Source organism: Talpa occidentalis, unplaced genomic scaffold (assembly GCF_014898055.3).
Source record: "Talpa occidentalis isolate TD23 unplaced genomic scaffold, MPIMG_talOcc4v2.1, whole genome shotgun sequence".
In the NCBI taxonomy this organism is placed as follows: domain Eukaryota; kingdom Metazoa; phylum Chordata; class Mammalia; order Eulipotyphla; family Talpidae; genus Talpa; species Talpa occidentalis.
In genome coordinates, this window is record NW_026555331.1 from 83110659 (window position 1) to 83137201 (window position 26543).

The window sequence follows — 26543 nt, forward strand, 5'->3', positions numbered from 1 at the left end:
CTCAGGGTTAGGACATTCATTTGTTTTTCTGAGTTTTGTATATCTTTGATCAACATTTCTGGTTGTTTTTTTTTTTTAATATTTTTATCATGACAATTTTTGGAGGGGGTAGAGGGTATGGTGTGAAAACATACATCTGAAGAGGTGTGAACATATACCTCTAAATCATAATTTAAAGATTAAGACTATCTCTACCTCTTTTTTATTTTTATTACATAAATTGTTTGTCTTTGTACAATATTTGATTTCTCTAATCAGGTGCACTTCTCCTACCACCACATCACCCATGAACCATCACCAGAATCCCTTGTGCTCTTCACTTCCCCATCTCAACCCCTCTCCTGCTGTATGCCACAGATACATAGTCAATCCGCTAGTTTTTGTCTTTTTCTTGACCTTTTATTCGGTTTCCCTATATTCCACATATAAGTGAAACCATCTGATATTTCTCCTTTTACTTCTGACTTATTTCACTTAGCCTAATCCCTTTCCAGCTCCACCTAAGTCACTGCAAATGGCATGAGTTTACTTTTTTTGATCACTGAGTAGTATTCCATTGTGTAAATATACCACATTTTCTTGATCCTTTCATCTCTTTTGTGGCATTTAGGATGTTTTCGTAACTTAGCTATTGCAAATAGTGCTGCAATAAACATAGGGGTGCAGGTTTCCCATTAAATTAGTGTTTTTGCGCCGTTAGGGTATATTCCTAGTAGTGGGATTGCTGGATTATATGGTAGATCCATTTTTAGTGTTTTGAGCAACCTCCACACAGCTTTCCATATTGGCTGGACCAGTTTGCATTCCCACCAGCAGTGTAACAGGGTTCCTTTTTCTCCACATCCTCACCAGCAATTGTTGTTTCCAATTTTTTTAAATATGTGCCATTCTCACTAGAGTGAGGTTGTATCTCATTGTGATTTTGATTTGCATTTCCCTGATCATTAGTGATGTTGCACATTTTTTTCATATGCCTGTTTTCATTTGCATTTCTTCTTTGGAGAAGTATCTTTTTAGTTCTGCCCATTTTTTTACTGGATTGTTTGTTTTGTTTTTGTTGCATTGTGTAAGCTCTTTGTAGATCTTTGATACCAATCATTTATCTTCTGTATGGTGTGGAAATATTTTCTTCCATTCAGAAGGATGTCTCTTGTTTTTGACTCTTTTGCCTTTTTGGTTTGATGTAGTTCTAGCTGTTTATATTCTCCTTTGTTTTCTTGCTACTGGAGATAACTCCTCAACAATGTTTCTGTGGATAATGTCATGGTATGTTTTGCCTATGTTTTCTTCTGTATGTTTCATGGTTGCAGGTCTTATATCCAAGTCTTTTATCCATTTTGAGTTGATTTTTTTGGTATGGTGTGAGATAGTAGTCTGCATATTGCAGTCCTGTTTGTCCACACCATTTATTAAAGAGGCATTCCTTGGTTGAGAGTATATTCTTTGCTTCTTTGTTATCAATCAGTTGACTGTATATGTGTGGTTCTTATTTCTGTGTGTTTTATTGGTGTGTGTGTCTGTTTTTGCTCCTATGCCATGCTATTTTTATTATAGTGGCTTTGTAGTGTTGTTTAAAGTCTGTGAGTGTAGTAACTCCATTCTTTCCCTTTTAGGAGAGCTTTCACCATCATGGTTATTTGTGATTCCATATGAATTTCAACAATATTTGTTCCACTTCTTTGAAGAATGTCATTGAGATTTTTATTAGAATTGCATTGAATCTGTAAATTGCTTTTGTATGGTCATATTCACAATGTTAATTCTTCCAGTTCATGAGCAGGACTATCTTTCCATTTTTTGTGTGTCTTCTATTTCTTTTAATAATGTTTTGTAGTTTTCCTTTTTTGTTGTTTTTTTTCAAAGATTTATTTATTTATGCATACAAGAGCTGGGGTACAAGCTAGAGAGGAGGAGGGTAAGAGGATTCACCAGAAAATAATCTGTAACCTGTAATGTTGGCCTTGTAAAATGTATTTGGTAATGTTCTTTTTTCTTAATTTTTATTTATTTATTTTATGCAAGAACCGGGGTACAGGCCAGGTGCATGGGAGGGTGAGAGGATTCACCAGAGACAGAGCGTGGAACAGAACAGGCAGACTGATGAAATACACTGCTGAGGGGAGCAGCGGGTGAGACAGGAAAGGTCTGCTGCGCCATGTGGTATCCTCGCCCACCGGCCGGGATAGAACTAGCGCTGCAGTGGCTGGGGACAGCTTCACAGCATGGCGCTCAACCACCTGTGCCACCAGGGGAGGTCCTTTTTTCTTAATTTTTTGAAAGAGTTTTTATAGGATAGGAATTAGTTCATCTTTGAATATTTGGCAGAACTCATTTTTGAAACCATCTGGATCTAGGCTTTTCCCTCATAAAGAGTACTTTGCAGGATAAAGTGCTCTTGGCTGGCATTTTTTGTCTTAGAATTTATTGAATATGTTACTCCATTCTCTTCTTGCCAGTAGTCTTTCTTCAGAGAAGTCTGATGTCAGCCTAATCAGTTTTCCTTTGTAGATTTTCTGTTTTTTCCCCCTCATCAACTTCATTATTTTTTCTTTGTCTTGAACACTTGTGTCTTGCTGTAGTTTTCCTTTCATTATATTAATTTGGTTTCCTTCTATTTTCTTTTATGTCTAGTTTCACTTCCTTCTTCAAGTTTGGGAAGCTCTCTTCATTTACTTCCATGAAACTATAGTTTCTCAGTTCCTTTGTATCTCTCTTCTACTTCTGGGACTCCTATGACTTTTATGTTTCCTTTCTTTATGGTGTCAGATAATTCTCAAAGTGTTTCTTCATCCTTTTTCCTTTGCATCTCTCTTTACTTTTCTTTTTCAGTTCTTCTGTATCTTCAAGAATACTGATTCTCCCTTCCACTTCATCTGCTCTATTTTCATGGCTTTTCCCAGAATTTTTTAGCTATTCTATTGATCTTTTAACATCCTGAATTTCTTTATTTTCTTATTTAAATATTCAAGAGCTTCTTTAAATAAGATTCTTTTATTTATTGATTATAGATCTCATAGAATTCTTTTTCTTTTATGCATCTTCTCATAGCTTCAAGGTTTTTTTTTAAAGATTTATTTATTTATTTATACATGCACTGGGTACAGTCAGAAGTGCAGGAGGGTGAGAGAATCCACCAGAGTCAGAGGGGAGAGCAGAGCAGGCAGACTGACGAAGTATACTGCTGAGGGGAGCAGCAGGAGGCAGAAGAGGTCTGCGAGTCATGTGGGACTCTCACCCAGTGGCCAGGGATCAAACCAGTGCTGCAGAGGCTGCGGGCAGCTTCGCAACCCAGCACTCAACCGCTGTGCCACCAGGGAGGCCCAGCTTCAAGTTTTTTAATTATGGTAAATCTGAGTTAACTGTCTGGCTGAGAAAGTCTTATTTGTCAATGTTGTTGGGTTGTGGAGACTGATTTTCTTTCTGTGGTGTGTTGTTCCCAGGGGGGCTTCCTTGTCATTTGTATTTTTCTTTCTCCCCATTGTTTTTGGGTTTGCTCTAGGCATAGGTCCACCAGACCAGTGGTGCTGTCAGGCATGACTTCTGGGCACTCTTACTGGGGCATGGATGGGTCTGCCTGGTGCCTGGACCTATGTGGTTGGTGGGCAGAGGCAGGGGTGGGGGCCCCCATCTCAGCTTCTGTCCATCTGTATGCTGCTTTTGGAGAGCAGGACTTCTCTCCTTGGAGCTTTTGAACTCTGTCTGATAAGAAGTAATAATATTCCATGACTTTGTGATTGGCTTCCAGGACATTTGCTCTGTATGGTGAAATATTCTCTTGAGAACTCAAGGTGCCATGTAATGTATTATTCTACCTCCCCATTTGCCAGACTTATAGGTTGCTCTTTGTTCAAGTGTTCTAAGGGTGCAGCACTTAACACTTTTCCAGTCGATGGCAGATGCAAGTACTGTGTCTTGGGGCGAGGTGTTCCTATGTTAACAATGATATCCCTCATCTTTGGATTTCCAGACTTGCTTCTCTACAGTCTGTGGGTGGTCTTTCAGCATGAATCACCAAAGGTTTCAGCACCACTTCACAGTATCAGCTCATGTCCTGAGGTGGGTATTGGAGAGCAACACCATTTTGAGCATTGTCTTCTTCACTGGGACCCTGCCCACCTGGCTCACCCTAGCACCTTCACATAAATCTCCCCCCAGTTAGGAGTGTGCTTCCACACCTAATGGTTCACTTCCCCAGCCCACCCTAGCATGGGAGTGCCAATTTGAATTGCTGGTTCCCATCCTACAGAAACCTGTTTCCAAACATTTCTCTCCACCCACCTTTCAGTGAGTTGGTTTTCAGCATCTCTTCTGGCATGCTCAACATTGGTCTCTGATGTCCAGGAAATGCTCTGGACATCAGAGCATCCAAGTCACAGGATACTCTAAGTCTAATGCCCTTCTGGATCACTTAATTTATCCTCCCAGGAGCAAAGCAGGGCACTTCCTCTGATACCATCTTCCAAGCCTCTCTCCAAAGCTAGAAATCATCATTTCACATCTGTGTTGGTACTATCTGGCAAATAATTACTTATATAACAGCAACTAGCTTAGTTTATTTGGGCAGCTATAACTTAATACCATAAACTGGGTGGTTTATAAACAACAGAAATGTATTTGTCACAGTTCCAAAGGTTTAAAGTTTAAGTTTAGGGTACCAGTATGTAGATGCAGACTCCTAACTTCTGGTTGTATTATCATATGACCTGAAAGAGTAAGGAAACTCTAGGATCTCTTTTTTAAGGGCACTAATTCCTTTCTTGGGAGCTTCACCCTAATGCCTAATCACCTACAAAATATCTTACCTTCTAATACCATCATCCTGGAGAGTAATATTTTCACATATGTATTGGAGGATGGGGGTGGGGGAGGACACACACTTTCAGTATGCAGCACTAGCCTTGTCCTCAGATTACCTGTATTGCTATCACATGGATTGCTTGTTAAATCTGCATAATTCTGGGCTACTTAGCTCCATCTCACATGTGCTGACTAGGAAATTTTTATTTCTAATAAATACTCTATGTAATTCGTATCACATTAAAGCTTATGAACCACTCTACAAGATATTAAATCAGGAAATCAACACAAGTAATCTGGAATTAACATGATACTACATTTTTAAAGCTACAATAGAAATGTTTAAAGAGAAAAGAGAAACTCTTACAAAGGAAAATCAACAAACTGTACATCTCCAAATCATAATTATGTCTTTAGACTTTGAGATTCTATCTTTTAAATTGGTAATATAGTATATTTTCAAAAGGTGCCATTATGTCATATCTCTGTTTACTTGGCAATGTAGATGTCAGATTTAATTCCTTCTAACATGTTAGCTCTTCCAACTTTTAGGTAGCTTTCAGTAAATCATTGCTTCACAATTCCAAATGATATTCTCATCATTGGATTAGAAATTTATGAAGACTGTTGTCCAATAGCTTATTTTAAGAAACTCTCTAGTAAGGTTTTATATACTGTTGTATGCACAGACATATATACAAGGATATGGCTATATAAATATATTCATATTAGTTTATATACCTTCACAAAGGGGAGTTCCATTCTTGGTTTCTTAGATAAAGTGGGGGAAATAATTTTGTGTGTGTGTGTGTGTGTGTGTTCTGGAAATAGTGCTCAAATATTTTACATTATTTCACTCATTTGTTTGTAATGGCATATAGTTTATATAACATCTATGTTTATCTCCTTAAGGATTCAAAGTTATGCTTGGATTACCTGTGGCAATGGTTTCATGCAAGAACATAGCGGGATATTAGGTAGGCCAGGATTTTATCTTCTGAGTTATAGAGTTACTATGGACACTTCCAAGACTAGGATGTATAGCAGGGTAAGCCTCATGGAAAGTTGGAATGATGCCTGAATTCTCTGATTACATGAGGCATCTTACTTTGCAAAAGGGAGAGAATGTGATAAAGCCCATATATCACCACAGAAAATGTGGGGCCAACACTGCCTAGAATTTATGCCACACTGACTCACAGGAGATCAGCCCTTCTTTGTATCCAGTCTTTACAGGTGTCCAAACATTTGTAGCCCAGGATAAACAAGGAGGGTTTCACTCAACTCTATCATAAGCTATAATAAACCAGTTCAGTTTCCCTGTGTACATTATACGTGTAGTGGGTATTTAGCATTTCACCAATTCTTGAGCACAAAGGAAAGATTAATTACATTTCCTTTCATCATCATTCCTTCATTTTTAAACTAAGTGTATCTTGACCCTAAAAACTATGTGGACACTTGATACAAATTTTCTGGAAACTCATGTATTTTCTATGACTGCTTAGGTGGTATAAAAGTCCTTGGAGGCCTGAAATTAGTGTACATTCTATATGGTAATCAATTGTAGTGTTTTGGATTGCAGGCTTTTAATTGTATCCCTTGCTAATAGTAACACCTTGGCTTCTCTAACACTTCATTAAGCTCATTAGGCCACTTTAAGAGAATACTAATTTTGTAAATCATTAATTATCTTCTGAAACTTAAAATTTTAAACAAAAAATATCTTAAGTTGTATTTAATATCATCTATGAGCATGTATTTATTTATTTTAAACTTAAATAAACTTTTCACTATGTTAGCACTATTTAAAGAGGAGATACATAAAGTACCTTTAGAAGTCTTGAATTTAATTCCTCTGGGGAAACAAATGTAGCTCTGTATTTTCCCTATTGAGAAAGCAACTCAACACTAAAAGAAATGTAGCTTACTGATGAGTGTTACAGATGTTATAATCAGAATCATTAGAACGTAACTCCAACCTGGGATAACAAATAGATATAATTTCCCTTTTCAACTTTGGGCCATTGGAAGTGATTTCCAGTAGCTCTTTGTTTGGAAAGATACAGTGCAGTGTTTGCGTCTCTAAGAAAGAGTTGATGATTTGTTTGCAATGATTCCATGGAAGCATCCAGGGACCTTCGCCTTGCTAAATTCAACAGTCATTTCTCAGTCCTCATTTTACTTAACCTATTACCAACATTGTCACGGTTTATCACTCCCTCCTCCTTCACTTTTTTCACTTGGCTACTGGTTGCTCTTACCTAGCTGAATCCTCTCTCCTTCCTGCCTTCCTAGAATTAGAGAGCTCCAAGACTCAGTCATTGTATCTAATTTGTACTCCAGAGTCCAATAGAAAAATAATGTGATCCAAAAATAATGGGGCCCAAAATTGCAGGCCACATGTGTAATTTGAAACTTTATAATAGCTGCATTTTTTAAAAAAGGTGAAAAGAAACTGCTGAAATTTATATATTATTTAACTCAATATATCCTAAATATCAGTATTTCAACATATAATCAATACAAAAATGTTCATGAGATATTTTATTTTATTTTAATACAGTTTAAAAAATCTAATTAAACTTAAAACATATTTCAATTAAGACCAGCTATATTTCATGTGTGCAACAGCAGTATGTGACTGAAGGCTGTTCTGCTTGACAGAATAGCCCTAGATGATCTCATTTAATCCCTTAACTTAAAATATCATCTATGTACTGACTGCTTTCAAAATTGTATTTCTTGCTTGAACCTCTCTCTTGAAGTTCAGGCTCAGATATCTAAGGGTAGACACCACTTCTGAGGTACCTAATTGTATCTCTAATCATGTCTAAAATGGAACTCTTCATTTTCTGCTGATTTGCTCCTCCTCATCTTATTTACTGGCAACTCTATCACTTAGTTGCTCATATCAAAAATGTTTGAGTTAACCTGACTCCTCTCTTTGTTTCAAACCTCACATTCAATATACAACTCCTATGGCACTATTAGTTCCAGGTTAAGACATATTCAGATCCTGATGACAAATCATTTTCACCATTCCCAATGCCATGATCTAAACTCCCATTATCTAGATTATTGTAATGGTATTCAAACTAACTCCTCCCACCCCCCCACACACACACATACAGAGTCTGTTCTCCTAGCTGCCAAATGTGCTTTAATAACGTTCAAAATTCTCCAGTGCTCTCTATTTGACTCAGAGTAAAAGAATTCTGTTACCTGTCTGACCTCATCTCTTACTGTTCTCCTTATTCTCCTTAGACACCCTTTTCCAGTTTTCCTTTATCATGACTGTAGGGGCAGGAATGGCTCAATCAGGATCTCTATGATCTGAACAGATGGTGAAGGAGAGTCCTGGAGCCCTCGGTGCCGTTTTCAGGCTTGTATAGAGTTTACCAGGGTCATGGCAGGCGGGGAGGCTGGCAGGCCTCCCAGCCCCCAGCAAGTCTTCACTCTGGGCTCTCAGAACTTCTCTCACGTTCTCTCTGCTCTTCTCATGGCTCTGCTTCTCTCTTGGCTTCTCTGCTCCTGCTGGCGTCCCAGAGACACCTCCCTTAAAAGCCCAGACTTAGCCCAGGTGAATCCCATCTACCTATGCCCACACCCTATCCAGGTGCCCACCATCAGGCATGCATTCAGGACCGGAGATCCATCATCTATCCTGATGGTGGGAGGGCAGAAAAGCCTGATACTTTTTACCTTACCCTACAGTCATATAGGCCAGAAGCTAGTTCTCCTTTGTCAAAGTTAACTAAGTTGAAAATGCAAAAGAAAAGTTCTTGAAGTAAATTAAAAGTGCTACTACAGTGAATATATGAATGATGAGAAAGTGAAACAGCTTTATTGCTATCACAGACTGGGCCAGTTTAAAATGTTTAATTTGATAAGAAAGTTAAACAGCTTTATTGCTATTTTCCCAGCTTTATTGCTAGGGAAAATTTTAGTGGTCTGGATAGAAGATCTAACCAACCACAATACTCCCTCAAGTCAGAGCCTAATCCAGAGCAAGGCTCTAACTCTTCAATTATGTGAAGGCTAAGAGAGGTTAGGAGGCAGGGAAAGAAAAGCTTGAAGATAGCAGAGGTTGGTTCATGAGGTTTAAAGAAAGAAGCCATTTTCATAAGATAAAATGCAAGGTGAAGCAGCTGTTGCTAATGTAAAAGCTACAATAAGTTATTTAGAAGATCTAATTAAGATAACTGATGAAGGTGGCTACACTAAACAACAGATTTTCAGTGTCACCAAACAGTCTTATAGTGGAAGAAGATACTAAGACTTTCATAACTAGAGAGAAATCAATGGCTGGTTTCAAATCTTCAAAAGACAGGCTGATTCTCTTGTTAGGGACTAATGCAGCTGATAACATTTAGCTGAAATGGATTCTCCTTTGCCATTCCAAAAATCCTAGGGTCCCTAAGAATTATGCTAAATCTATTCTTCATGTGCTCTATAAAGAACAAAGCCTGGTGACCACATATCTGTTTACACACAGTCTGCTGACTATTTTAAGTCCGCTGTTGAGAACTACCGCTCAAAAAAAATTCCTTTCAGAATATTACTTCTCATTGACAATGCACCTGATCACCCAAGAGCTCTGATGCAAGTGCCGAAGGAGATTGTTCTCCATGCCTGCTAATATAACTTCAACTCTGTAATCCATGAATCAAGGAGTAACTTCAACTTTCAAGTTTTATTACTTAAGAAATACATTTTGGGGCCTCCCTGGTGGTGCAAGGGGTTGAGCGCAGTGCTGTGAAGCTCTCCACAGCCTCTGCAGCCTGAGTTCGATCCCCAGCCAGGGAGTTACCCTCAGCAGTGTACTTCCATCTATCTGCCTGTTCTGCTCCTCACTCTGTCTCTGGTGTATCTTCTCACCCTCCTGCGACTCTGGCCTGTACCCCCACTTCTAAAAAAGTCTTTTAAAAAAAGTCTCAAAAAAAAACCCTCCCCCAGTGGTGCAGCAGTTGAGTGCTACGTAGCCCCTGCAGCACGGGTTCGATTCCTGGCTGGAATCAAAAACCACATGGCGTGGCAGACCTCTCCTGCTTTGCCCGCTGTTCCCCTCAGCAGTGTCTTTGGTCCATCTGCCTGTTCTGCTTCCTGCTCTGTCTCTGGTGGATTCTCTCACCCTCCAGCACCTCTGACCTGTATCCCAGTTCTTGTATAAATAAATAAACCTTAAAAAAATACATTTTGTAAGGCTACAGATGCCATAGATAGTTATTCCTTTGATGGCTATAGGCAGAGTTAACTGAGAACTTTCTGGAAAGAATTCACCATGCTAAATACCAGTAAGAACAATCATAATTCATGGGAGTCAAATGTCAACATTAATAGACATTTGGAAGAAGTTGATTTCATCCAAACTTGGGAGCAGGGGTAAAGTGGAGGAAGTAGTTTTCACATAATACAGTTTACGCATAATACAGCAGATGTGGTGGAAATAGCAAGAGAACTAAAACTGAAAGTGAATCCTGAAGTTGTTAATGAATAGTTGCAATCTCATAATAAAACCTGAATGAGCGAGGAGTTGCTTCTTATGGATGAGCGAAAACAAAAAAAAATAAAAAAACATCTTATGGCTAATTTTTTTTAAATGGAATCCACCCCTTGTGTAGACATCGTAGGGTAATCCTCCTCCTAGGCAATCAGCATCCACAAACATTATCCCTCAATTAAAAAAAAATTAAATTACTGCACTATTACAACATTAGGCTCAAGTTCTCCCTCTACTCTTAGTTTGATAGATAACAATGAATCACTGCTTCCTTTATTATTTCAGTTCTTTCATTCCTATGTTAAAATGTCTAATCTCATTGTTTCCAATTCAGCGTAAAGTAACAAGACAGTATATACTTGGGTGTTACAAGATGGTATGATTGTGTATGTATTGTGGAGGTTGAGAAAAAGGAATTTTTATAAATTTAAGAATTTCTAAATTAAACATTTTAAACTGGTCCAGTCTGTGATAAGGTCTTTTCTATCTTTCTCAGCACTAATTTTCACATAATACAGTTGAACTCATAGTTCTCACCTGCTAGGTTTTTTTTGATTCCAGCTTAGTTCAAACAAAGGAGAAACATGATCAAACTGAGTAATCAACCTGAGACATTGAAGTGTATATTTCTCCCCAGGAAAGGATTTGGGGCTAAGAGGGTGGAGAGGAAAAAAAGTAAGTATTGAGGGACTACATGAATAGAAAGAAGAGTAATGTTTAATTTGTTAAGATGGCTTAGTTCAACCCAAGTGTTCCATGCACTGTGCTAGTCATTTTAGCAATGCTAAGCAAGGAGTCGTTAATATGAAGTGAACTACTGCACAAATTATTAAACTATCACACAGCGTACATAAAGGAACTACAAGGAGGAGAAACTGACATTGGGACGTTTTAATTAATCGGGACAGTCACGTATATTAACTCGTGTGTGTGTATACCCACACACATATGTGTAATACATAAACATGTATGTAATACATATGTATATACATATATGTGTGTGGGTATACACAAATGTATATGTGTGTGTGTATATAGAACAACCCTTTCAAAAATTTCAGGTAAGATCAAGGAAGTTAGGTAACTTGGGCATTCAAACTACAAAGTATACTAACTTTATCACCAACTCAGGTTCTCTATGCTCCTTTCAAGACACCATACTCCTAAGCGGAAGCTCTGAGGACATAATTGGTTAATTATGACTACATACTCCCAGTTGCGGTTGAGGGAACAAAGAAATTAGAAAAACTGTTGATATTTGGAGGCTGCGTGGCGTGTGAAGCGGGCCTTGACGATGAACCCGAGATTGGGCCGATCATTGTGGAGACGTGGGAGGGACTTTCGCTGCAGGAAGTCAGGAGCGCGGCTGGAGGCTCTCCCGGTTACTGCGGTCGAGGAGTCGATTTAAGGCAAAACACTGACGTCTGGAGTGTCACACTCTGCCACGCCCCCAACCCCAGCCTATCTTTTTCTTTGGGGCTTTTCATTGTTTACCGCTTTCACCGTTAGACTGGTTATTTTTGTAATATATGTATTTTTAAAAAGTGAGTATTTTAAAAGTAATCACTGAGCCCCTAAGACGGTGGGTGGGGGCCCGACTGGGTGCCCCTGGCACACCCTTTCCTTCACCTGCTCAGCCAGGCCGCTACCTGGGGCGCGTTCGTCCCCGGGAAAGGATGCTCCCCTCCCCCACTTTTTCTTCTGTGGGAGCAGGGGCCCAGATCCCGCCGAGTCTCCCCTTGGGGCGGGGGGGGGGGCGGCTAGAAGGGCGGGGCGGGGCGGCGCGCACCTGCCCGGCGCAGCGGGATCGCGGCGGCTGCGCGGACTGACGTGCCCCCCCCCCCCCGCCCCGCCGTGTGTTTACGTGGAGACGAAGATGGCGGCAGGAGTGACGGCGCTGCCCGTGAGGCCGAGGGCCGCCCGCCAGTGAGCTCCCAGACTGGTTCCACTCCGGGCGGGGGGAGCGCCGGGCCCGGCCCCGCGCTCTGGGCCGTGCAGCTTGCGGTCCCACCTCCGTCTGAACCGCCGTTTCCTTTCTCTACCCGACTCCCTCCCTGTCTTCTCCCAGCCTGCCCCGCAGAGGCCATGGAGGACGAGGAGAGACGGAAGAAGCTGGAGGCCGGCAAAGCCAAGGTAAGAAAGTCTGAGGCTGTCGGGCCCGCGGTGGGAGCCGGTGCCTGGGAAAGGGTGGAAGGGGGCCTGGGAAGTGGCGATCGCAGGGGCCGGGCTGCGCTGCTTCGGAGGGAGTGCTGCAGGGCTTGTGCGTCCCCCTCGCCCCTTTCTCGCCTTGCCCCCTTTTCCCCCCTTTCCAATTGAAAAAGCTCCCAGTTCAAAAAACCTGGAGACACTATCCAGCCGCTGATACTTCCTAGCAGCTGAGGATTGAGTGGCGTGGCTTTCTCTCGTGAATGCCCAAATAAAACCTCTTTACCGTTTTGCTGTAAGCTGGCATTTACTGTTTTAAAATCTCAACCTTTCACTTTTAAGGGAGTTCACTGGGTAGTGCAGGCTTTGTGCTTTTCAGGGTGGGGATTTGGGCTTGTCTTTATTCAGTGGGGGATTTGTACGCTAATCAGCTTGGCTTTCTTAGGTGGCACGCTGGCACGGTTGGGTGTGTGTGATTGGCCTGTGACAGCTGCTTCAGCAGTGGCTTGAGTGTGCCACAAGTGCCAACTGTGAACTTCGCTGTAGGGGCGTTTATAGACGCGTGGCTTTGTATGTTTGTGTTTGGAGGTCTTTGTCCTGGCTTGCGTTTTTTTTTTTTTTTTTTTTTTGCTGTGAGTTATGTTAATTCTGGAAGTGGAACTTCTGGAGATGAAAGGTTCCACATTCCAAACCACACCTATAGAATTCCTGCTTTAAATAATTTAATTGTTACATATGTCTCCCATGAGTCCCTGTTTTATGCGTGTATATGAAAAACCTATAAAACAGTGCAAAATTATACACTGGTCTCATTCACTAGGCTTCATGAGAAATTGGACATGGATAAAATAACTGTTCTTTTAAAAATTGCATATTTGAACATATCTTTTGACTGACCTCAAAGGCCCTCTTCTCAATAATGAAATTATCTCTTATAGGTTACATGCGCTTATTAAAGATAATTGTTAGCAGTCTTACTTGAACCACAATTAAATTTATAATATAGTAACTGTTCATCCTCTTTTCTTTTCCCTGCAAATAAGCAAACAAAGGAGACTGGATCAGTGGTTTCAGAAATCACTGAAGGGCCATTTTAGAGATGCAGTAATAGACATTCCATGCAAGTTTCTTAAATGAATATGCTTATAAACTAACCTCAGATCTAAAATATAGCTGGTTTTCCCATTAGCTTCTTCTATCTGAGAACAAAGTTTAAGTGCTTGTATGTTTGCAAGTAGATTTAGAATCTGTAAGTGGAGGAAGAGTCAAGGCATTTTCAGAAGCCCAAAAATTGCTTGTATTTTTGCAACCCGAGGGTCTGAGCCACTCTATGAATCCAAGAAAAGGATGGTAAAGGGTGAACCTCTTTCAAAAGCATTGAAGACCTAATTAGACATTTTGTCTTTTACCTCAGAATTTTTACTGCCTGCTCACAGAAGTATCTATCTTAAACATATGTTCCCACAATGTATAGTTTACTTTGGGCAATGCATATCATAATAGAGGATTTATTTAAATTGCTTGAATTAGGCAAAGTAGTATCCTAGTTTCTTTGTGTGTATGTATATTTTTTGTTTTTCAAAATTCTACCTATGAGGTAAAAATCCTTTTCTTATAGCATTCACTTTTATTGTAAAAGATTACCTTCTTACAGTAAGGCAAGGTGTATTTGGTGAAAAATTAGCTATAAAATATGAAAAACTGCAAAGCCAATATAAGGAGGATCATTTTCTAGACCATATAAGCCCCATGGACTATAAGCCATTAAGATTGTGAAGACTATTAAGAACATGGAAAATAGAATGAAAACAGCATCATCAAAAAATAGTTTTTGAATCATTTTATTTATATATGCTTTTAGACTTAAAAATGCTTTTAGACTTAAAAATGTTGGATTGTAAATGTAGAGTCACTCAGCAAACCTAAATTGAACTCCTCTTTTATACCAGGAGCTGGAAATAAAACGATAGTGACAGTCTTTGTTCTCAAGTTGCTCAGTTTAGCGAGAGAGACAAACACTGGGTAATAAGTGCAATGGCAGCAGAGGTACAGTGGGCTTCTGAGTGAATTTTTTCTTTTGTAAAAATGTATTAAATGCTCTTACCTCATTTTGGAGACTATTTTACAAAGAAGGCTCTTAATCCTGATACTCATGCAGCCTAGCATAATGTCTATCAAATACGAGGTACTCAATAGTTATTTGCTTAATGAGTAAATGAACATAATGACTGAGTTGTTAATAGGTGCTCCTTTACTAATATGGTTGTAATTTAATAACAGTAATCTAGAATCTCTTTATTGAAAGGTTCTTATTCCTGGCATCAAAAATCACTTAAATTATTATTTCTAAAACTTACCCAGATACTTGATTCTCCAAATATTTGATCATTGAACTTAAATATTGTATTTGATAATCTAGTTTTAAGAACCACAACTTAAATTTTTTTTCCTTGTTGTTTGCTCAGCTATTTCATTGAAAATTTTCCTGTCTATGTCTAGATCTTAGAATTTTCAGTGGATTATTATGTATACACTATAACATGCTTTGAAAAATGTTTTAAACCAACCCAAGTCTGCAATGATATGGGAATAAGTTTTGGCACATGGAGCCATTAAAATAATTCCACAAAAAAACTTTTGTGGTTGAGGCTCCCCTGGTGGCGCAGGTGGTTGAGTGCCGCGCCGTGAAGCTGTCAGCAGCCTCTGCAGCTTGGGTTCGATCCTGGCTGCCCAGCAAGGGTCCCACATGGCGCAGCAGACCTCTCCTGTCTCGCCCACTGCTCCCCTCAACAGTGTGTTTGTTCTGTTCCACGCTCTGTCTCTGATGAATCCTCTCACTCTCCTGCACATCTGGCCTGTACCCCGGTTCTTGTGTAAATGAATAAATAAATTTTTAAAAAAAAATTTTGTGTGTGTGGAATACTCCCAAATAATAGGGATGGCACTAAGTTACAGAAAAAGTAATATATATTTTTGTATAAAGGTACCTGGAAAAACATGCACAAAGATGTAAATGGTGGTTGTTTCTTCTTAGTGGATTACAAGCAATTTTAATTTTCTTTACACCTTTAGTATTTTCCAGATTCTTTTTAATAATTTATTTATGATGAGTGAAAAATGTTTAAATACTATTTTTTTTAAAGATTTATTTTTATTTATTTATACAAGTACTGGGTACAATCAGAAGCGCGGGAGGGTGAGAGAATTCACCAGAGCCAGAGCAGAGCAGGCAGAAGGACCGAAGTACACTGCTGAGGGGAGCAGCGGGCGGCAGGAGAGGTCTGTGTGCCATGTGGGACCCTCCTCTGGTGGCCGGGGAGCAGCCGGGGATCGAACCGGCGCTGCAGAGACTGCTGGCAGCTTCGAAACCCAGCACTCAACCGCTGCGCCACCGGGGAGGCCTTTTAAATGCTATTTTTAAAAACAGTAAAAGCTTATCAAATGTAGTTTGCTTAAGAATATGTTATATGGCATGATCATTATACAGAACAGCACATGAGGCACAGAATAACCACATTTTCTAAAGCTCCTAACTTTAGTGTAAGCTTAGAATGGAAACTCTTGTTCCATTGCTGCTTGTATTCTATACTTGGGATTCTGTATTATTGGACATTTATAGATCACACAGTAGGTATGCTTTTCAGTGTTCTATTGTAGAAGAATTCATTAGCACCAAAAGTTTGCACTATTTAGTGTTTTATATAATTGGCATTATTTGTTGAATAATTGTTTAAAATTTTGCTTGTTGTATTCAGTAACTAGTAATTATATGATTTCTGTTTAACAGACTTTCATTTTAAAAAACAGTGCCAATTGTATGCCAAAAAGGGACAATGCTGTGAAAACTATATATAGTTACTGGTAGTAGGATCTTTCCATTGTTGTTTGCACTCTGATAGGCAAAGTTAGTTATGGTGCAAAATTGTTCTTTGTATATTTCAAATATGCTTCTCCATCACTAAGAAAGTTGTTATCCATTCTTGTTTCCTTTCAGCCTTCTGGTTTTTTATTCTCATGTGACATAGCTTACTTAGTTTGCTTAGCATGGATACAGCAGTTTGATACCTTCATCACTATTTATTGCAACAGTGCAGCATTGCCTATGACTGAAAACTGTTTCATGACCTTAGACTTAGTTGAAAAAAACAGGACAAAACATGACTTTTAGATATAAAAGGTAAGAGATAATATAGAGGAAAGATTGGGCAGAACAGACTTCTCGAAGTGTATATTGAAGAAAGGTTTCTAAGGTGAATCCATGAAATAGCAGAAACAGGGATATAGATGTGGTTGGGATAAAAGAACCAGCAGATCCCACAAGAGAGACTTTTCAAGGAGGTCTGTGGTGTCTTAGTGAAACTGAAAGTTGAATGCTCACATGGAAAATAGGAAGTGAAAAAGATAAGATATATCCAAGTGACTGGAATATGACAAGTTATTTTCAAACAAAAACACCTTATTTTTTATATAATAAAGTTTGTAGCAAAAGCTAAACTATGCTGCAAAATTTTTATTATAGGCTACTGATAATTTATATCTAAGGGAATTTTTTTCTAATATGGAAGAGTTTCTCTTGGTTAGTTGTTAAACATTAAGTGATAAAGAGCATTATATTTATCCCTCAGTAAGATTCCACAGAATATGAAATTAGGCTATTTCATTGGTTAGCATTCTTTTAAAAACTTAAATTTGGAAAACTACAGAACTTTTAAAGTTTCTTTATAAAGGTTGCATCTGGGGTGGTGTAAGAGAGTAAGAATTTATATTACTGCTGTGACTTAGTAGAAAAATGCACTAGGACTTTGAAGGCATTTATTTGCCTGTTTGTTCAACATTTTTGAACGCCTACAACTGTAGCTATGGGCTTTTACTTAGTAAGCATTATTTAAATGATCACAAATTCTATTTTTTTAAAGATTTATTTATGCATACAAGAACTGAGGTACAGGCCAGAGGTGTGGGGATGAGAGGATTTACCAGAGACAGAGTGGGAAACAGAACAGGTGGATTGATTGAAATACAATGCTGAGGGGAGGAGCAGGGGAGACATAAGAGGTCTGCTGAGCCAGGGTCAACTCCCTGGCCTGGATCGAACTCGCGCTGCAGTGACCGCAGATAGCCTCATAGTGCTGCATCTTAAGCCCTTGTGCCACCAGGGTGGTCCTAAAATTATCACAAATTCTTGTGTCATATTGTCTAGGGGAATAATTCTGTCACAGTACATGAATCTCACCATATACTTAGAGAAATAAATGAGATAATTATTGAGCGCTTTTACAGTTCTTCTGGTGCTAAATATAAAGAAGCTGTGGTGGTGTTTTTTTTTTTTTTAATTGAGATGAAAATCACATAACAAAAGTTAACCATATTAAAAACAATTCAGTGGTATTTAGTACATTCACATTGTTGTTCAACTATTGCTTCTACCCGGTTCTAAAAAAATTTATCATTGAAGAATAAAACCCTATACCCATAAAGCAGATAACAGTATTCTTTATTTCCTCCTATTTCCTAGCAGCCACCAATCTGCATTATGTTTCTGTGGGTTTACCTATTCTACAAATTTCATATAAATGGCAATCATGTAATATCTGGCCCTGTGCATCTTTTATGAAGCATAATGTTTTTGGGGTTCATCCATATCAAATATTATCAGTACCCATTTTCTAGCTGACTAAGATTGCATTGTATGTATATGCCATATTTTGTTTACTCAGTAATGGCATTTGAGTTGTCCTCATCTTTTGACCATTATAAATAGTGCTGCTATGAGCATTCGTTATAAAGGTATTTGAGTACCTTTTTTATTACTCCTAGATATGTGCCTACAAGCAGAATTGTTGGTTCATATGGTAATTTGTTATTTTTGAGAAATCACCAAACTGTTTATGGATAGTTACTATACCATTTATTCCCACTAGCAATGTCTGAAGTTTCAAATTTCTCTTATTTTCTCACCAATACTTTTCTTCCTTTTTTTTTTTTTTTAATGATGGGAGATAATACCTCATTGTGGTTTTGATTTATAATTTCCTAGTGACTAAGGGTGTTGTCCATCTTTTCATGCTTGGTGGCCATTTTTCTGTCTTTGGAGATTGCCCATTCAGGTCCTTTGTTCATTTGTTTAATTTGATCAATAGCAATTGCTAGTATATATTAAGTAGTATTCATTATATTTGTGTATACACTGTCTCCATATAGAAGAGTATGAGAACCTGTGTTTATGCAGGCATGAGAAGGGGCAAACAGACACATATGTCTCCAGGAGGATTACTTCTGTCTTGTTTTTCTAGCCTTTTGGGTTCTGTCAAAATTTAAAGTGTTACTTTGTATAATTGGTTCCTGGTGAGTTCATCAGAGCATGATGCTAAAGTTTGATTTCTATGTAGGCCAGTGAGTTATTTCATTCTTTGACCAGCTGTTTTCCAAGTCCATGCAGTTGGTCTGGCAGGCACCTGTTGTGTTTTGGGCTTGGTCATTACATTTTCACGGTGTGAAAAAAATAACCTAGTCTTCTTTAGTACCAAAAAGTTTTGTCATTTTCATAAGTGCACACACTAGATCTGTACAGCTATTTCACCAGTAAGATATTTTTGTTGTTATATTGACTTCCCTTAAACTTCTAGTTTTTATGTTGTAATGATCACCAAAATATAATTTAGGACTTAATGCTAATATAAGTATGCTGTATAAAACTTGGGTTGATTAGTACATAGATTGAATGCAATTCATAAATTTAACACTGTACCCAAAATAGTTTTGCCTAGAATATTTATGTAAATCTGTAGATTCTTTTGTATTACGAAAAACTCCTTTATTTTCTTTATTCATAAGCATCATAGTATTTTTCAGTTGCCATTACAGTTATGAATCTTACTGTGATTTGCTGTTTACTAAGACTTTTATTTGGCCTAAAAGTTTCTCTGTCTTAACATTTTTTTTTCTTTTTCCTTTTAAGATTTATTTATTTATGCATACAAGAACTGGGGTACAGTTCAGAGATGCAGGGGCCAAGAGGATTCACCAGAGACAGAGTGGGGAACAGAACAGGCAGACTGACTGAAGTAGACTGCTGAAAGGAGCAGCAGGCGAGACAGGAGAAGTCTGCTGCGCCATGTGGGAAGCTCCCTGGTCGGCAGGGGATCGAACTCGTGCTTCAGAGGCTGCGGATTGTTTCATAATGCGGTGCTTAACCCCTTGTGCCACCAGGGAGGCCCCCAACATTTTTTTTTTCTTTTAAGAGATCATTCCTCAAAGTCCTCAAAGTTACATTAACTAGTAAGAACTATACTGAAGTGTATTCTTCAAATTCTATGAAAATTTGATCTTATAAATTATATTGATTGAATAGGTTCTCTGGCTTAGAGATCTCTGAAAAACTAACAAGGTATAAAATTAAGAATCTCTTTCCTTCTCTTTCTTGATACTGAATGCACTACATATGTAGTGCCATGTTGTGTGCTAAGGACCATTAATTGTGAACTCTGTAATTAGGCTGTGTTTATTCCTCAAGGATCTCACTTTTATTTAAGTTGACATTGCTTTACTGATTTCCAGGGGAAGATAGGAACAGGGACCAATTACAACTAAAAATATTAGTCTTCCATATTTATTAAGAATAAAATTTGACTGGGACCTCCCTGGTGGCACAACGGGTTGAGCATGGCTCTATGAAGCTGTCTGCAGCCTCTGCAGCGCGAGTTCAAATCCCGGGCAGCCAGGGCGCAACCCATATGGCACCGCAGACCTCTCCTGTCTCACCCGCTGCTCCCCTCATCAGTGTCTTCGGTCTGTCTGCCTGTTCTGCTCCCTGCTCCGTCTCTGGTGAATTCTCTCACCTTCCCGTGCCTCTGGCCTGTACCCAGGTTCTTGTATAAATACATCTTAAAAAAAAAAAAGAATGAAATTTGATGGATAAAGATGTGAGAGGTAGATGTAGGGGATTGGTGTAGGTGTAGGGTAATGATCTCAGTTAATTATTACACCACCGTTAGCCTGTTGATTGTGCATGTATTTGTTGATTTTTTTTTTTTACTCAAATAAATAAATGGCAAGATATCAGAAAGGGTGTAATAACTATATTATCAAATATCTGCTGGGAATTTATATACAAAATAAGTTACAGAAACTTCGATTCACAGGCAACTTAAAATACTGGAAATATTTTTATTAAAGTTTATATTTGCCAAGCTAATATTTAGTTGTAATTTGCATAAATTCCTTTTGTAGTGAAAATGCTTGTCTGAGCATTTCTACTTAGCAATTTCCCTTTAACAAAAGAATTCACACTTCTCCACTAAAACCAGTAGCAATTTCTATAAGAGAATTTGAGAAAATCAGAAGGTAACAATTTGGAATTTTATATGACTTGAGAATAATACATTTTTTAAAAAAATTCAAAGTGTGAAATGAGATATAAGTAATTCTTTATCAGTAATTTAAAATTTTTTCTTGGTTTCTGTGCATAAATTTATTTTTAAACTAACTTGAACCATAGTCTATATGTAATTTTGACCTTTTTAAAAATTTTGTTTTATTGAAGTGTCATCATTTTATATCCTTACTTGTGTTTTGACAAAATAGGATTTCCTCTCTCAGATGTGGTCACTGTAGTCTTCCTGAAGCAGGCGGGTGAGGACCCACAGTCAGGCAGCCCGTTTTAGAGTGGGCTTGCCCTGTAACATTCCCACTGATGAAACAACTATAATAATCTTCTTAGTGCATTGTGCTCTCCCCCCCCAAGCCCCCATTTATTGCCCATCTGAAAACCTCAGATCTATGAATGTTGACCCTGTTTTTAACCTGACTTTATGTTGAGAACATTTTCCCCACATCAAGATGTTTTTGGAAACATTTTTGATTGCTACATAATGTTACATTATTATGCTTGTAATGTCGGTTTATTGTTTTTTTTTTGTTTTTTTTGTTTTAAGAAACTGAAGATAATCCTGAATTTCTGAGGAATAATGCCTAAAATTATTGCCAGTGGTGCCTCTTTTCTTTAAAAAACAAATTCTTTATTTTACTCAAACAAATGTTTATTGGGATCCTATGTACAGATATTCTAGGCTTTAGAGTATAATGAAGGCTTTGATTTTAATTTAAAATCCCTGCACTCCTGGATATTACCTTCTAGTTATTTATTTTGAAATAATTTGACTTCACATAATCAGTAATATGAGACTTTTAGAGTATTTTGATAAGTTTATGTCCTTAGATGTCATTTGTCTAAACACTATAATCATTCTACTTTTTATTATATTTTTTCATTTGGGATCACTTAGTAATAGATACTGTTTATTAATTTGCCTTCTCAGCAACAGTCAAGAAACATTTTATAATGCAGAATTCTAGTTTTTTGTCCATAAAATTAAATGAGAATAGGGAAGAGGTGAGAGGAAAGAGAATAGCTAAGAAAACAATTCTCCAAAAAGGCTAGTAGAAAGCAAAAGATCTGATCTACTACCTCTTCATTATTTAGTTGAAGAAACTGAATTATATTCAAGCTAAATGGCTTGTCCAGTATCATATAGCTAGCTTGTTAGAGTCTGTGTAGACCCAATATCACAATACTCTATTGTATGTAATCCGTATTGTTTTTTAAACATTTTCATTCAACAAATATTTGTGTCTGCTGTGTGCCAAGCAATGAAAATGTGTTAAAATATGCAGAATTAAAATGATTTCTTAGCCTGCAGAATCTGTTTTCTTCTTCGACATGAAGGTGTTCCAAAACCTTAAAGAAAAAATCTGCATTAAGCGAGTTATAGGATATAAATAAGACCAGTGGTTTAATAATGTCTAGTCCTATGGTCTTTTCCCTTCCTGATTACCTTGGATCTATTTGGCACTGTTTTTTCTTAGTTTGTCTTAGTGATATTGTTGGAAAATATGCTTCAGAGCATTCTTAAAATGTTGCTTTTGTCTTCTTTGCTTTCAGTTGCCCTACTTCAGCTCTACATACAAATTGTCTTTGAGTCAACTGCTGCAATCTTCTTTTTGTTTCCATAGTTAAGCCTCTGTAGTTTTGTTGTAATAGTTTGTACAGCATTCTTGTGCAGCATTTGTTAAGGAATATTAAAGAGGTTTGAAAGGCAGTACTGACAAGTGCAAATAATCACCATCATTAGAATTAATTAGGATTTCTTAAATTTTCTACGGCTGAATATATTAAAAATAACTTAAAAGCTGTTTTTGAAAACCTAAGCAACTAGAGAAAAATTTTTAAACATTTTATCACATTCTCTTTGGAGTGAATGTGTTGCCGTGTGTATGGGGAGTGGTTTATGATCCTATTAAAAAAGAACTTTGTTCATTCCTTTATAAGTTAGTGTTCTAAAGTAAAAGACAGAGCTCAGAATGCATGTAGCACAAATTGATATAATGGAAAGAATATTAGATTTGGAGGTAGATGTTCTTATTCTATTTAGCCATTTACTGATTATGATCTTGGCCGAATAACTTAATTTGTCTTCAAATGTAGTTTCACATTCTTTACCCAATGAGGTATTTACTGACCTCTCTCCACATGGCCATTCAAATTAAGTCTTTCTGTGGTAGGCTTTCTCTAGTACATTGTTTTCAAAGTACTTTTTTTTTTTTTAAAAATGTATTTCTGCTTATCTGTATTTAATTTCTATTTCCTACCTGGATTACAGTTCACAGGAGTTAAGATTTGTACCTGTTTGATTCATCACTATCTGTCCTACCTCTAGCACAGACTGGACACATAAGCAGTCAGTAAATATTTGTAAAATAAATGAATTGTGTGGGCCTACCCTGGTGGCGCAGCGGTTGAGCGCTGGGCTGCAAGGCTGCCCACAGCCTCTGCAGTGCCAGTTCGATCCCCGGCCACTGGTGAGGGTCCCACATGGCACACAGACCTCTTCTGCTGCGCCTGCTGCTCCCCTCAGCAGTGTTTTTCGTCAGTCTGCCTGTTCTGTTCCCCACTCTGGCTCTGGTGAATTCTCTCACCCTCCCGCCCTTCTGACTGTACCCAGTGCTTGTATAAATAAATAAATCTTTAAAAAAAAATGAATTGTGTACTACCTGTCATGTGCTAATTACTAATGCCCTTCACAGATATAACCACACCTTTTACAAAAAAGCCTTCTTTGAGAAAATCAGGACTGGAGAGGTTTTTGTACCACCTCCTTAAAGATATATGAGACTACTGAGTTTATGAAACTGTACATTATTATTCGTTTCTCACAACTCAGTGAAATGATAGACTATGCTAGACTAAAAGATCGTACTATTAGTACCATATATTTTGACTCAAGACTAGCACAGTGCCTGGCACATAGTAAACACTCAGTGAATACTCAAGAAACAAAACAGATTCCAATTAGTAGTGTTTTTGAAGTAGCATTGTAAAAACTTGGCATGTTTTCATGCAGCGTTTAAAATTTTCCTTGTTTTATTGATAATGAACACTTATAAAGTTGTAAATATTGAGTTTAAGGAGTAAATTATCAGTCATTTTTATTTACATTCTGGTCAGGTTAAGACATTTGCTTGAGATTTAAATTAATCTTGAAAGACAAGTGTATACGGGCATCATATCATTCCAGTAAATCTTGTAACTATTTCCATGCCTACATATGTTAACATTTTTATAATTGGCTTCCAAATGACAAACACAGATGGTTCTAGTCTGAATTTTCAACATGTTTTAGAATAAATGTTTTCCCAGTAACTTAAAGTGTATCATTTCAGTATCCAATGATTAGCTAATTGAGTAACTTTGTGGGTTTTTTTTTTTTTTTTTTTTTGGGCAGCTCTGATAGCTTGCCCCTTTTTCAAACTTAAAATAAAAATACCTTAAGATAACTACAAGAAGGCAGACTTATGATATGATCATGTACCTTGTCACGTTTTTACAAAAGAATTCATACTAAAAAGCTACTGTGGGCATTATTTTCTGACAGTTTGATTTTGTCTTTTTTGGTTTTGATTTTGGCTTGGTGGAGGAGAGACATTATGTTGAAATGGATTGTTCTATGGCTTAACTCATTTAGTTGCTAATTTTAAGATTATGGAGTTTTTTTTTTAATAAAATAGCAGAATTAGATATACCTATTTTATCATCTTAGTTCTCAGGTTTTGTGGAACAGTGCTTAAAGTGATTGCTTATTGGTGACTTTTCTGTAAAATAGAAATTATCTTTTTTTCACTCAACATGTGTTTATTGAGAACTGTTTTAGACTTTTACTATATAACAGTGATCATAAATCCTTACCATCATGGAGTTTACCTTATTCTTAGAGAATTTACTTCCCTGTTGATTATTCTGAGAAAATAATGACTTCGTAATCAGTATGATAGGCCTAAACAGTGTCTTGGCAATTTTATGTGCTTAGAAGTGATTCAATCTAAATGTTAGAAAAATTCTATTTTGTATTATTAACATTTTCATTTGGGTTCATATGGTAGTGGATACCATTGTCTTAAGCAGAGAATTTATTTTTAAATCATTCTTATGCAAAGCTTTATAGTTTTTCCTTTGTTATATATTTGTGCATAGGAATAAATATTAAGTACAAGTTACACATAACTTACAGAGTTGGAATTTTAAATGAAGCCTTCATCTCTGTCCTAGTATCTTCTCTCTGAATATATTTTCTAACATGTAATTTTAAGAAGTTTCTGAAGTTGAATATAAATATCAAGAATGTCATTATGTTTTTCTCATATATACATTTTTTCTGAGCAATCTTTTTAAAATGTTGTACCTAGACTTTTGATTCTATTTACAGATAATATATAATAGTATTTCAGTTGGTTTATTTCTAAGAATGAATTTGCTTTCCTCCAAAGTAGTTTAAATGCATTCCAAACAGCTTAGCAGTGAACAAGAAGAGGCAACTGGTCTTACATCTGTTTCTTAAGCAGACATGAGGTAGAATAATTGGCTAGTTGCTAAATAACTGAGAGGAAAATTAAAAGTACTATGTTTTTATATTCTATAGAAGGTCATGAGTAGATATTTGTAGTTTATGAATTAGATGTTTTTATGAATTAGTAGTACATATCTTTTTTCATCTACAGCAGACAAAGTATAAAATATGTTGTATCTTCTACAGATTCTGGTATTTATCACTTATTTTAATGGTTAGTGATAATAGCAATATTAAGATTGCTTTACTACTTCTATCAAAAAATGTGCTAGCTATCTTTATAATTGGTCTAATTAATAGTTAGATAATAAAGATACTGGTATATTTCCTCGTCTTAAGGTAAAAGGCAGCTAATACCTGTTTTATGCTTTTGTTTCTCTCCTAGAATGATTCAGGAGCTCAAATTAAATTTAGGAATCAGGGCCTCCCTGGTGGCTCAGCAGGTTGAGTGCAGCGCTGTGGTGGCACAGCAGGTTGAGCGCAGAGCTATGAAGCTGTCTGTAGCCTCTGCAGCGCACGTTTGATTCCTGGCCAGCCAGAGTACAACCCACAGGGCACCGCAGATCTCTCCTGCCTCACCCACTGCTCCCCTCAGCAGTGTCTTCAGTCCGTCTGCCTGTTCTGCTCCCAGCTCTGTCTCTGGTGAATTCTCTCACCCTTCTGCGCCTCTGGCCTGTACCCCATTTCTTGTATAAATAAAAAATAAATAAATTTAGGAATCAGGTTACTTAGAGGCTTCATATAAAATTTAGAAAATTTATTGCATAAAAAGGCACTTCAAATGAGCATGAGGAAAAATACCTAATCTCAAATCCAGGGATAGCTCAAAGTTATGGTTATATTTTTCCAGAATTTTTCTATGCTTATGTGTATAATGTTAAAATTCAAGCTAGATATAATTGTCAAAGGCTATGAGCCTGAGGCCTACTTTTGTTAAAAAAAACAACATAATTTTCTTGTTAAAGATTATATACAAGATTTTAATGCCTACTACTGTCAAATGTTAGTAATGGTCTCTGTTAATATTTTTAATATTAATTATTTCCATTAATATTTTTAGTTAATCCAGTGTTGTTCAAAGTATAATATATAATTCTGATTTTAGATGGTGGTCAGACATTTTAAATATATTAATCCAGTATTCAATAAGTTGGATCATGTTTTAAGAAAATTGTTATTTTTCTAGGTTTATTTTTTTA

The 26543-nt window shown here is 37.3% G+C and overlaps 1 protein-coding gene across 7 annotated transcripts in view; it reads left to right on the forward strand.

Annotated features, from left to right (window-relative positions):
- Positions 1-12156: 12156 nt before the first annotated feature.
- AKAP9 (A-kinase anchoring protein 9) overlaps positions 12157-26543 on the forward strand; it is a 147780-nt gene continuing 133393 nt past the window's right edge. For 6 of the 7 annotated variants that reach the window (XM_037507644.2, XM_054692324.1, XM_054692322.1 and 3 more), the window contains exon 1: positions 12197-12433. In XM_037507644.2, the coding sequence (XP_037363541.1) occupies positions 12386-12433 (48 nt within the window). In that variant the 5' untranslated portion in view covers positions 12197-12385. Of the gene's footprint in view, positions 12434-26543 lie in introns of all 7 variants that reach the window. The other variant, XM_037507653.2, reaches the window with a different exon arrangement.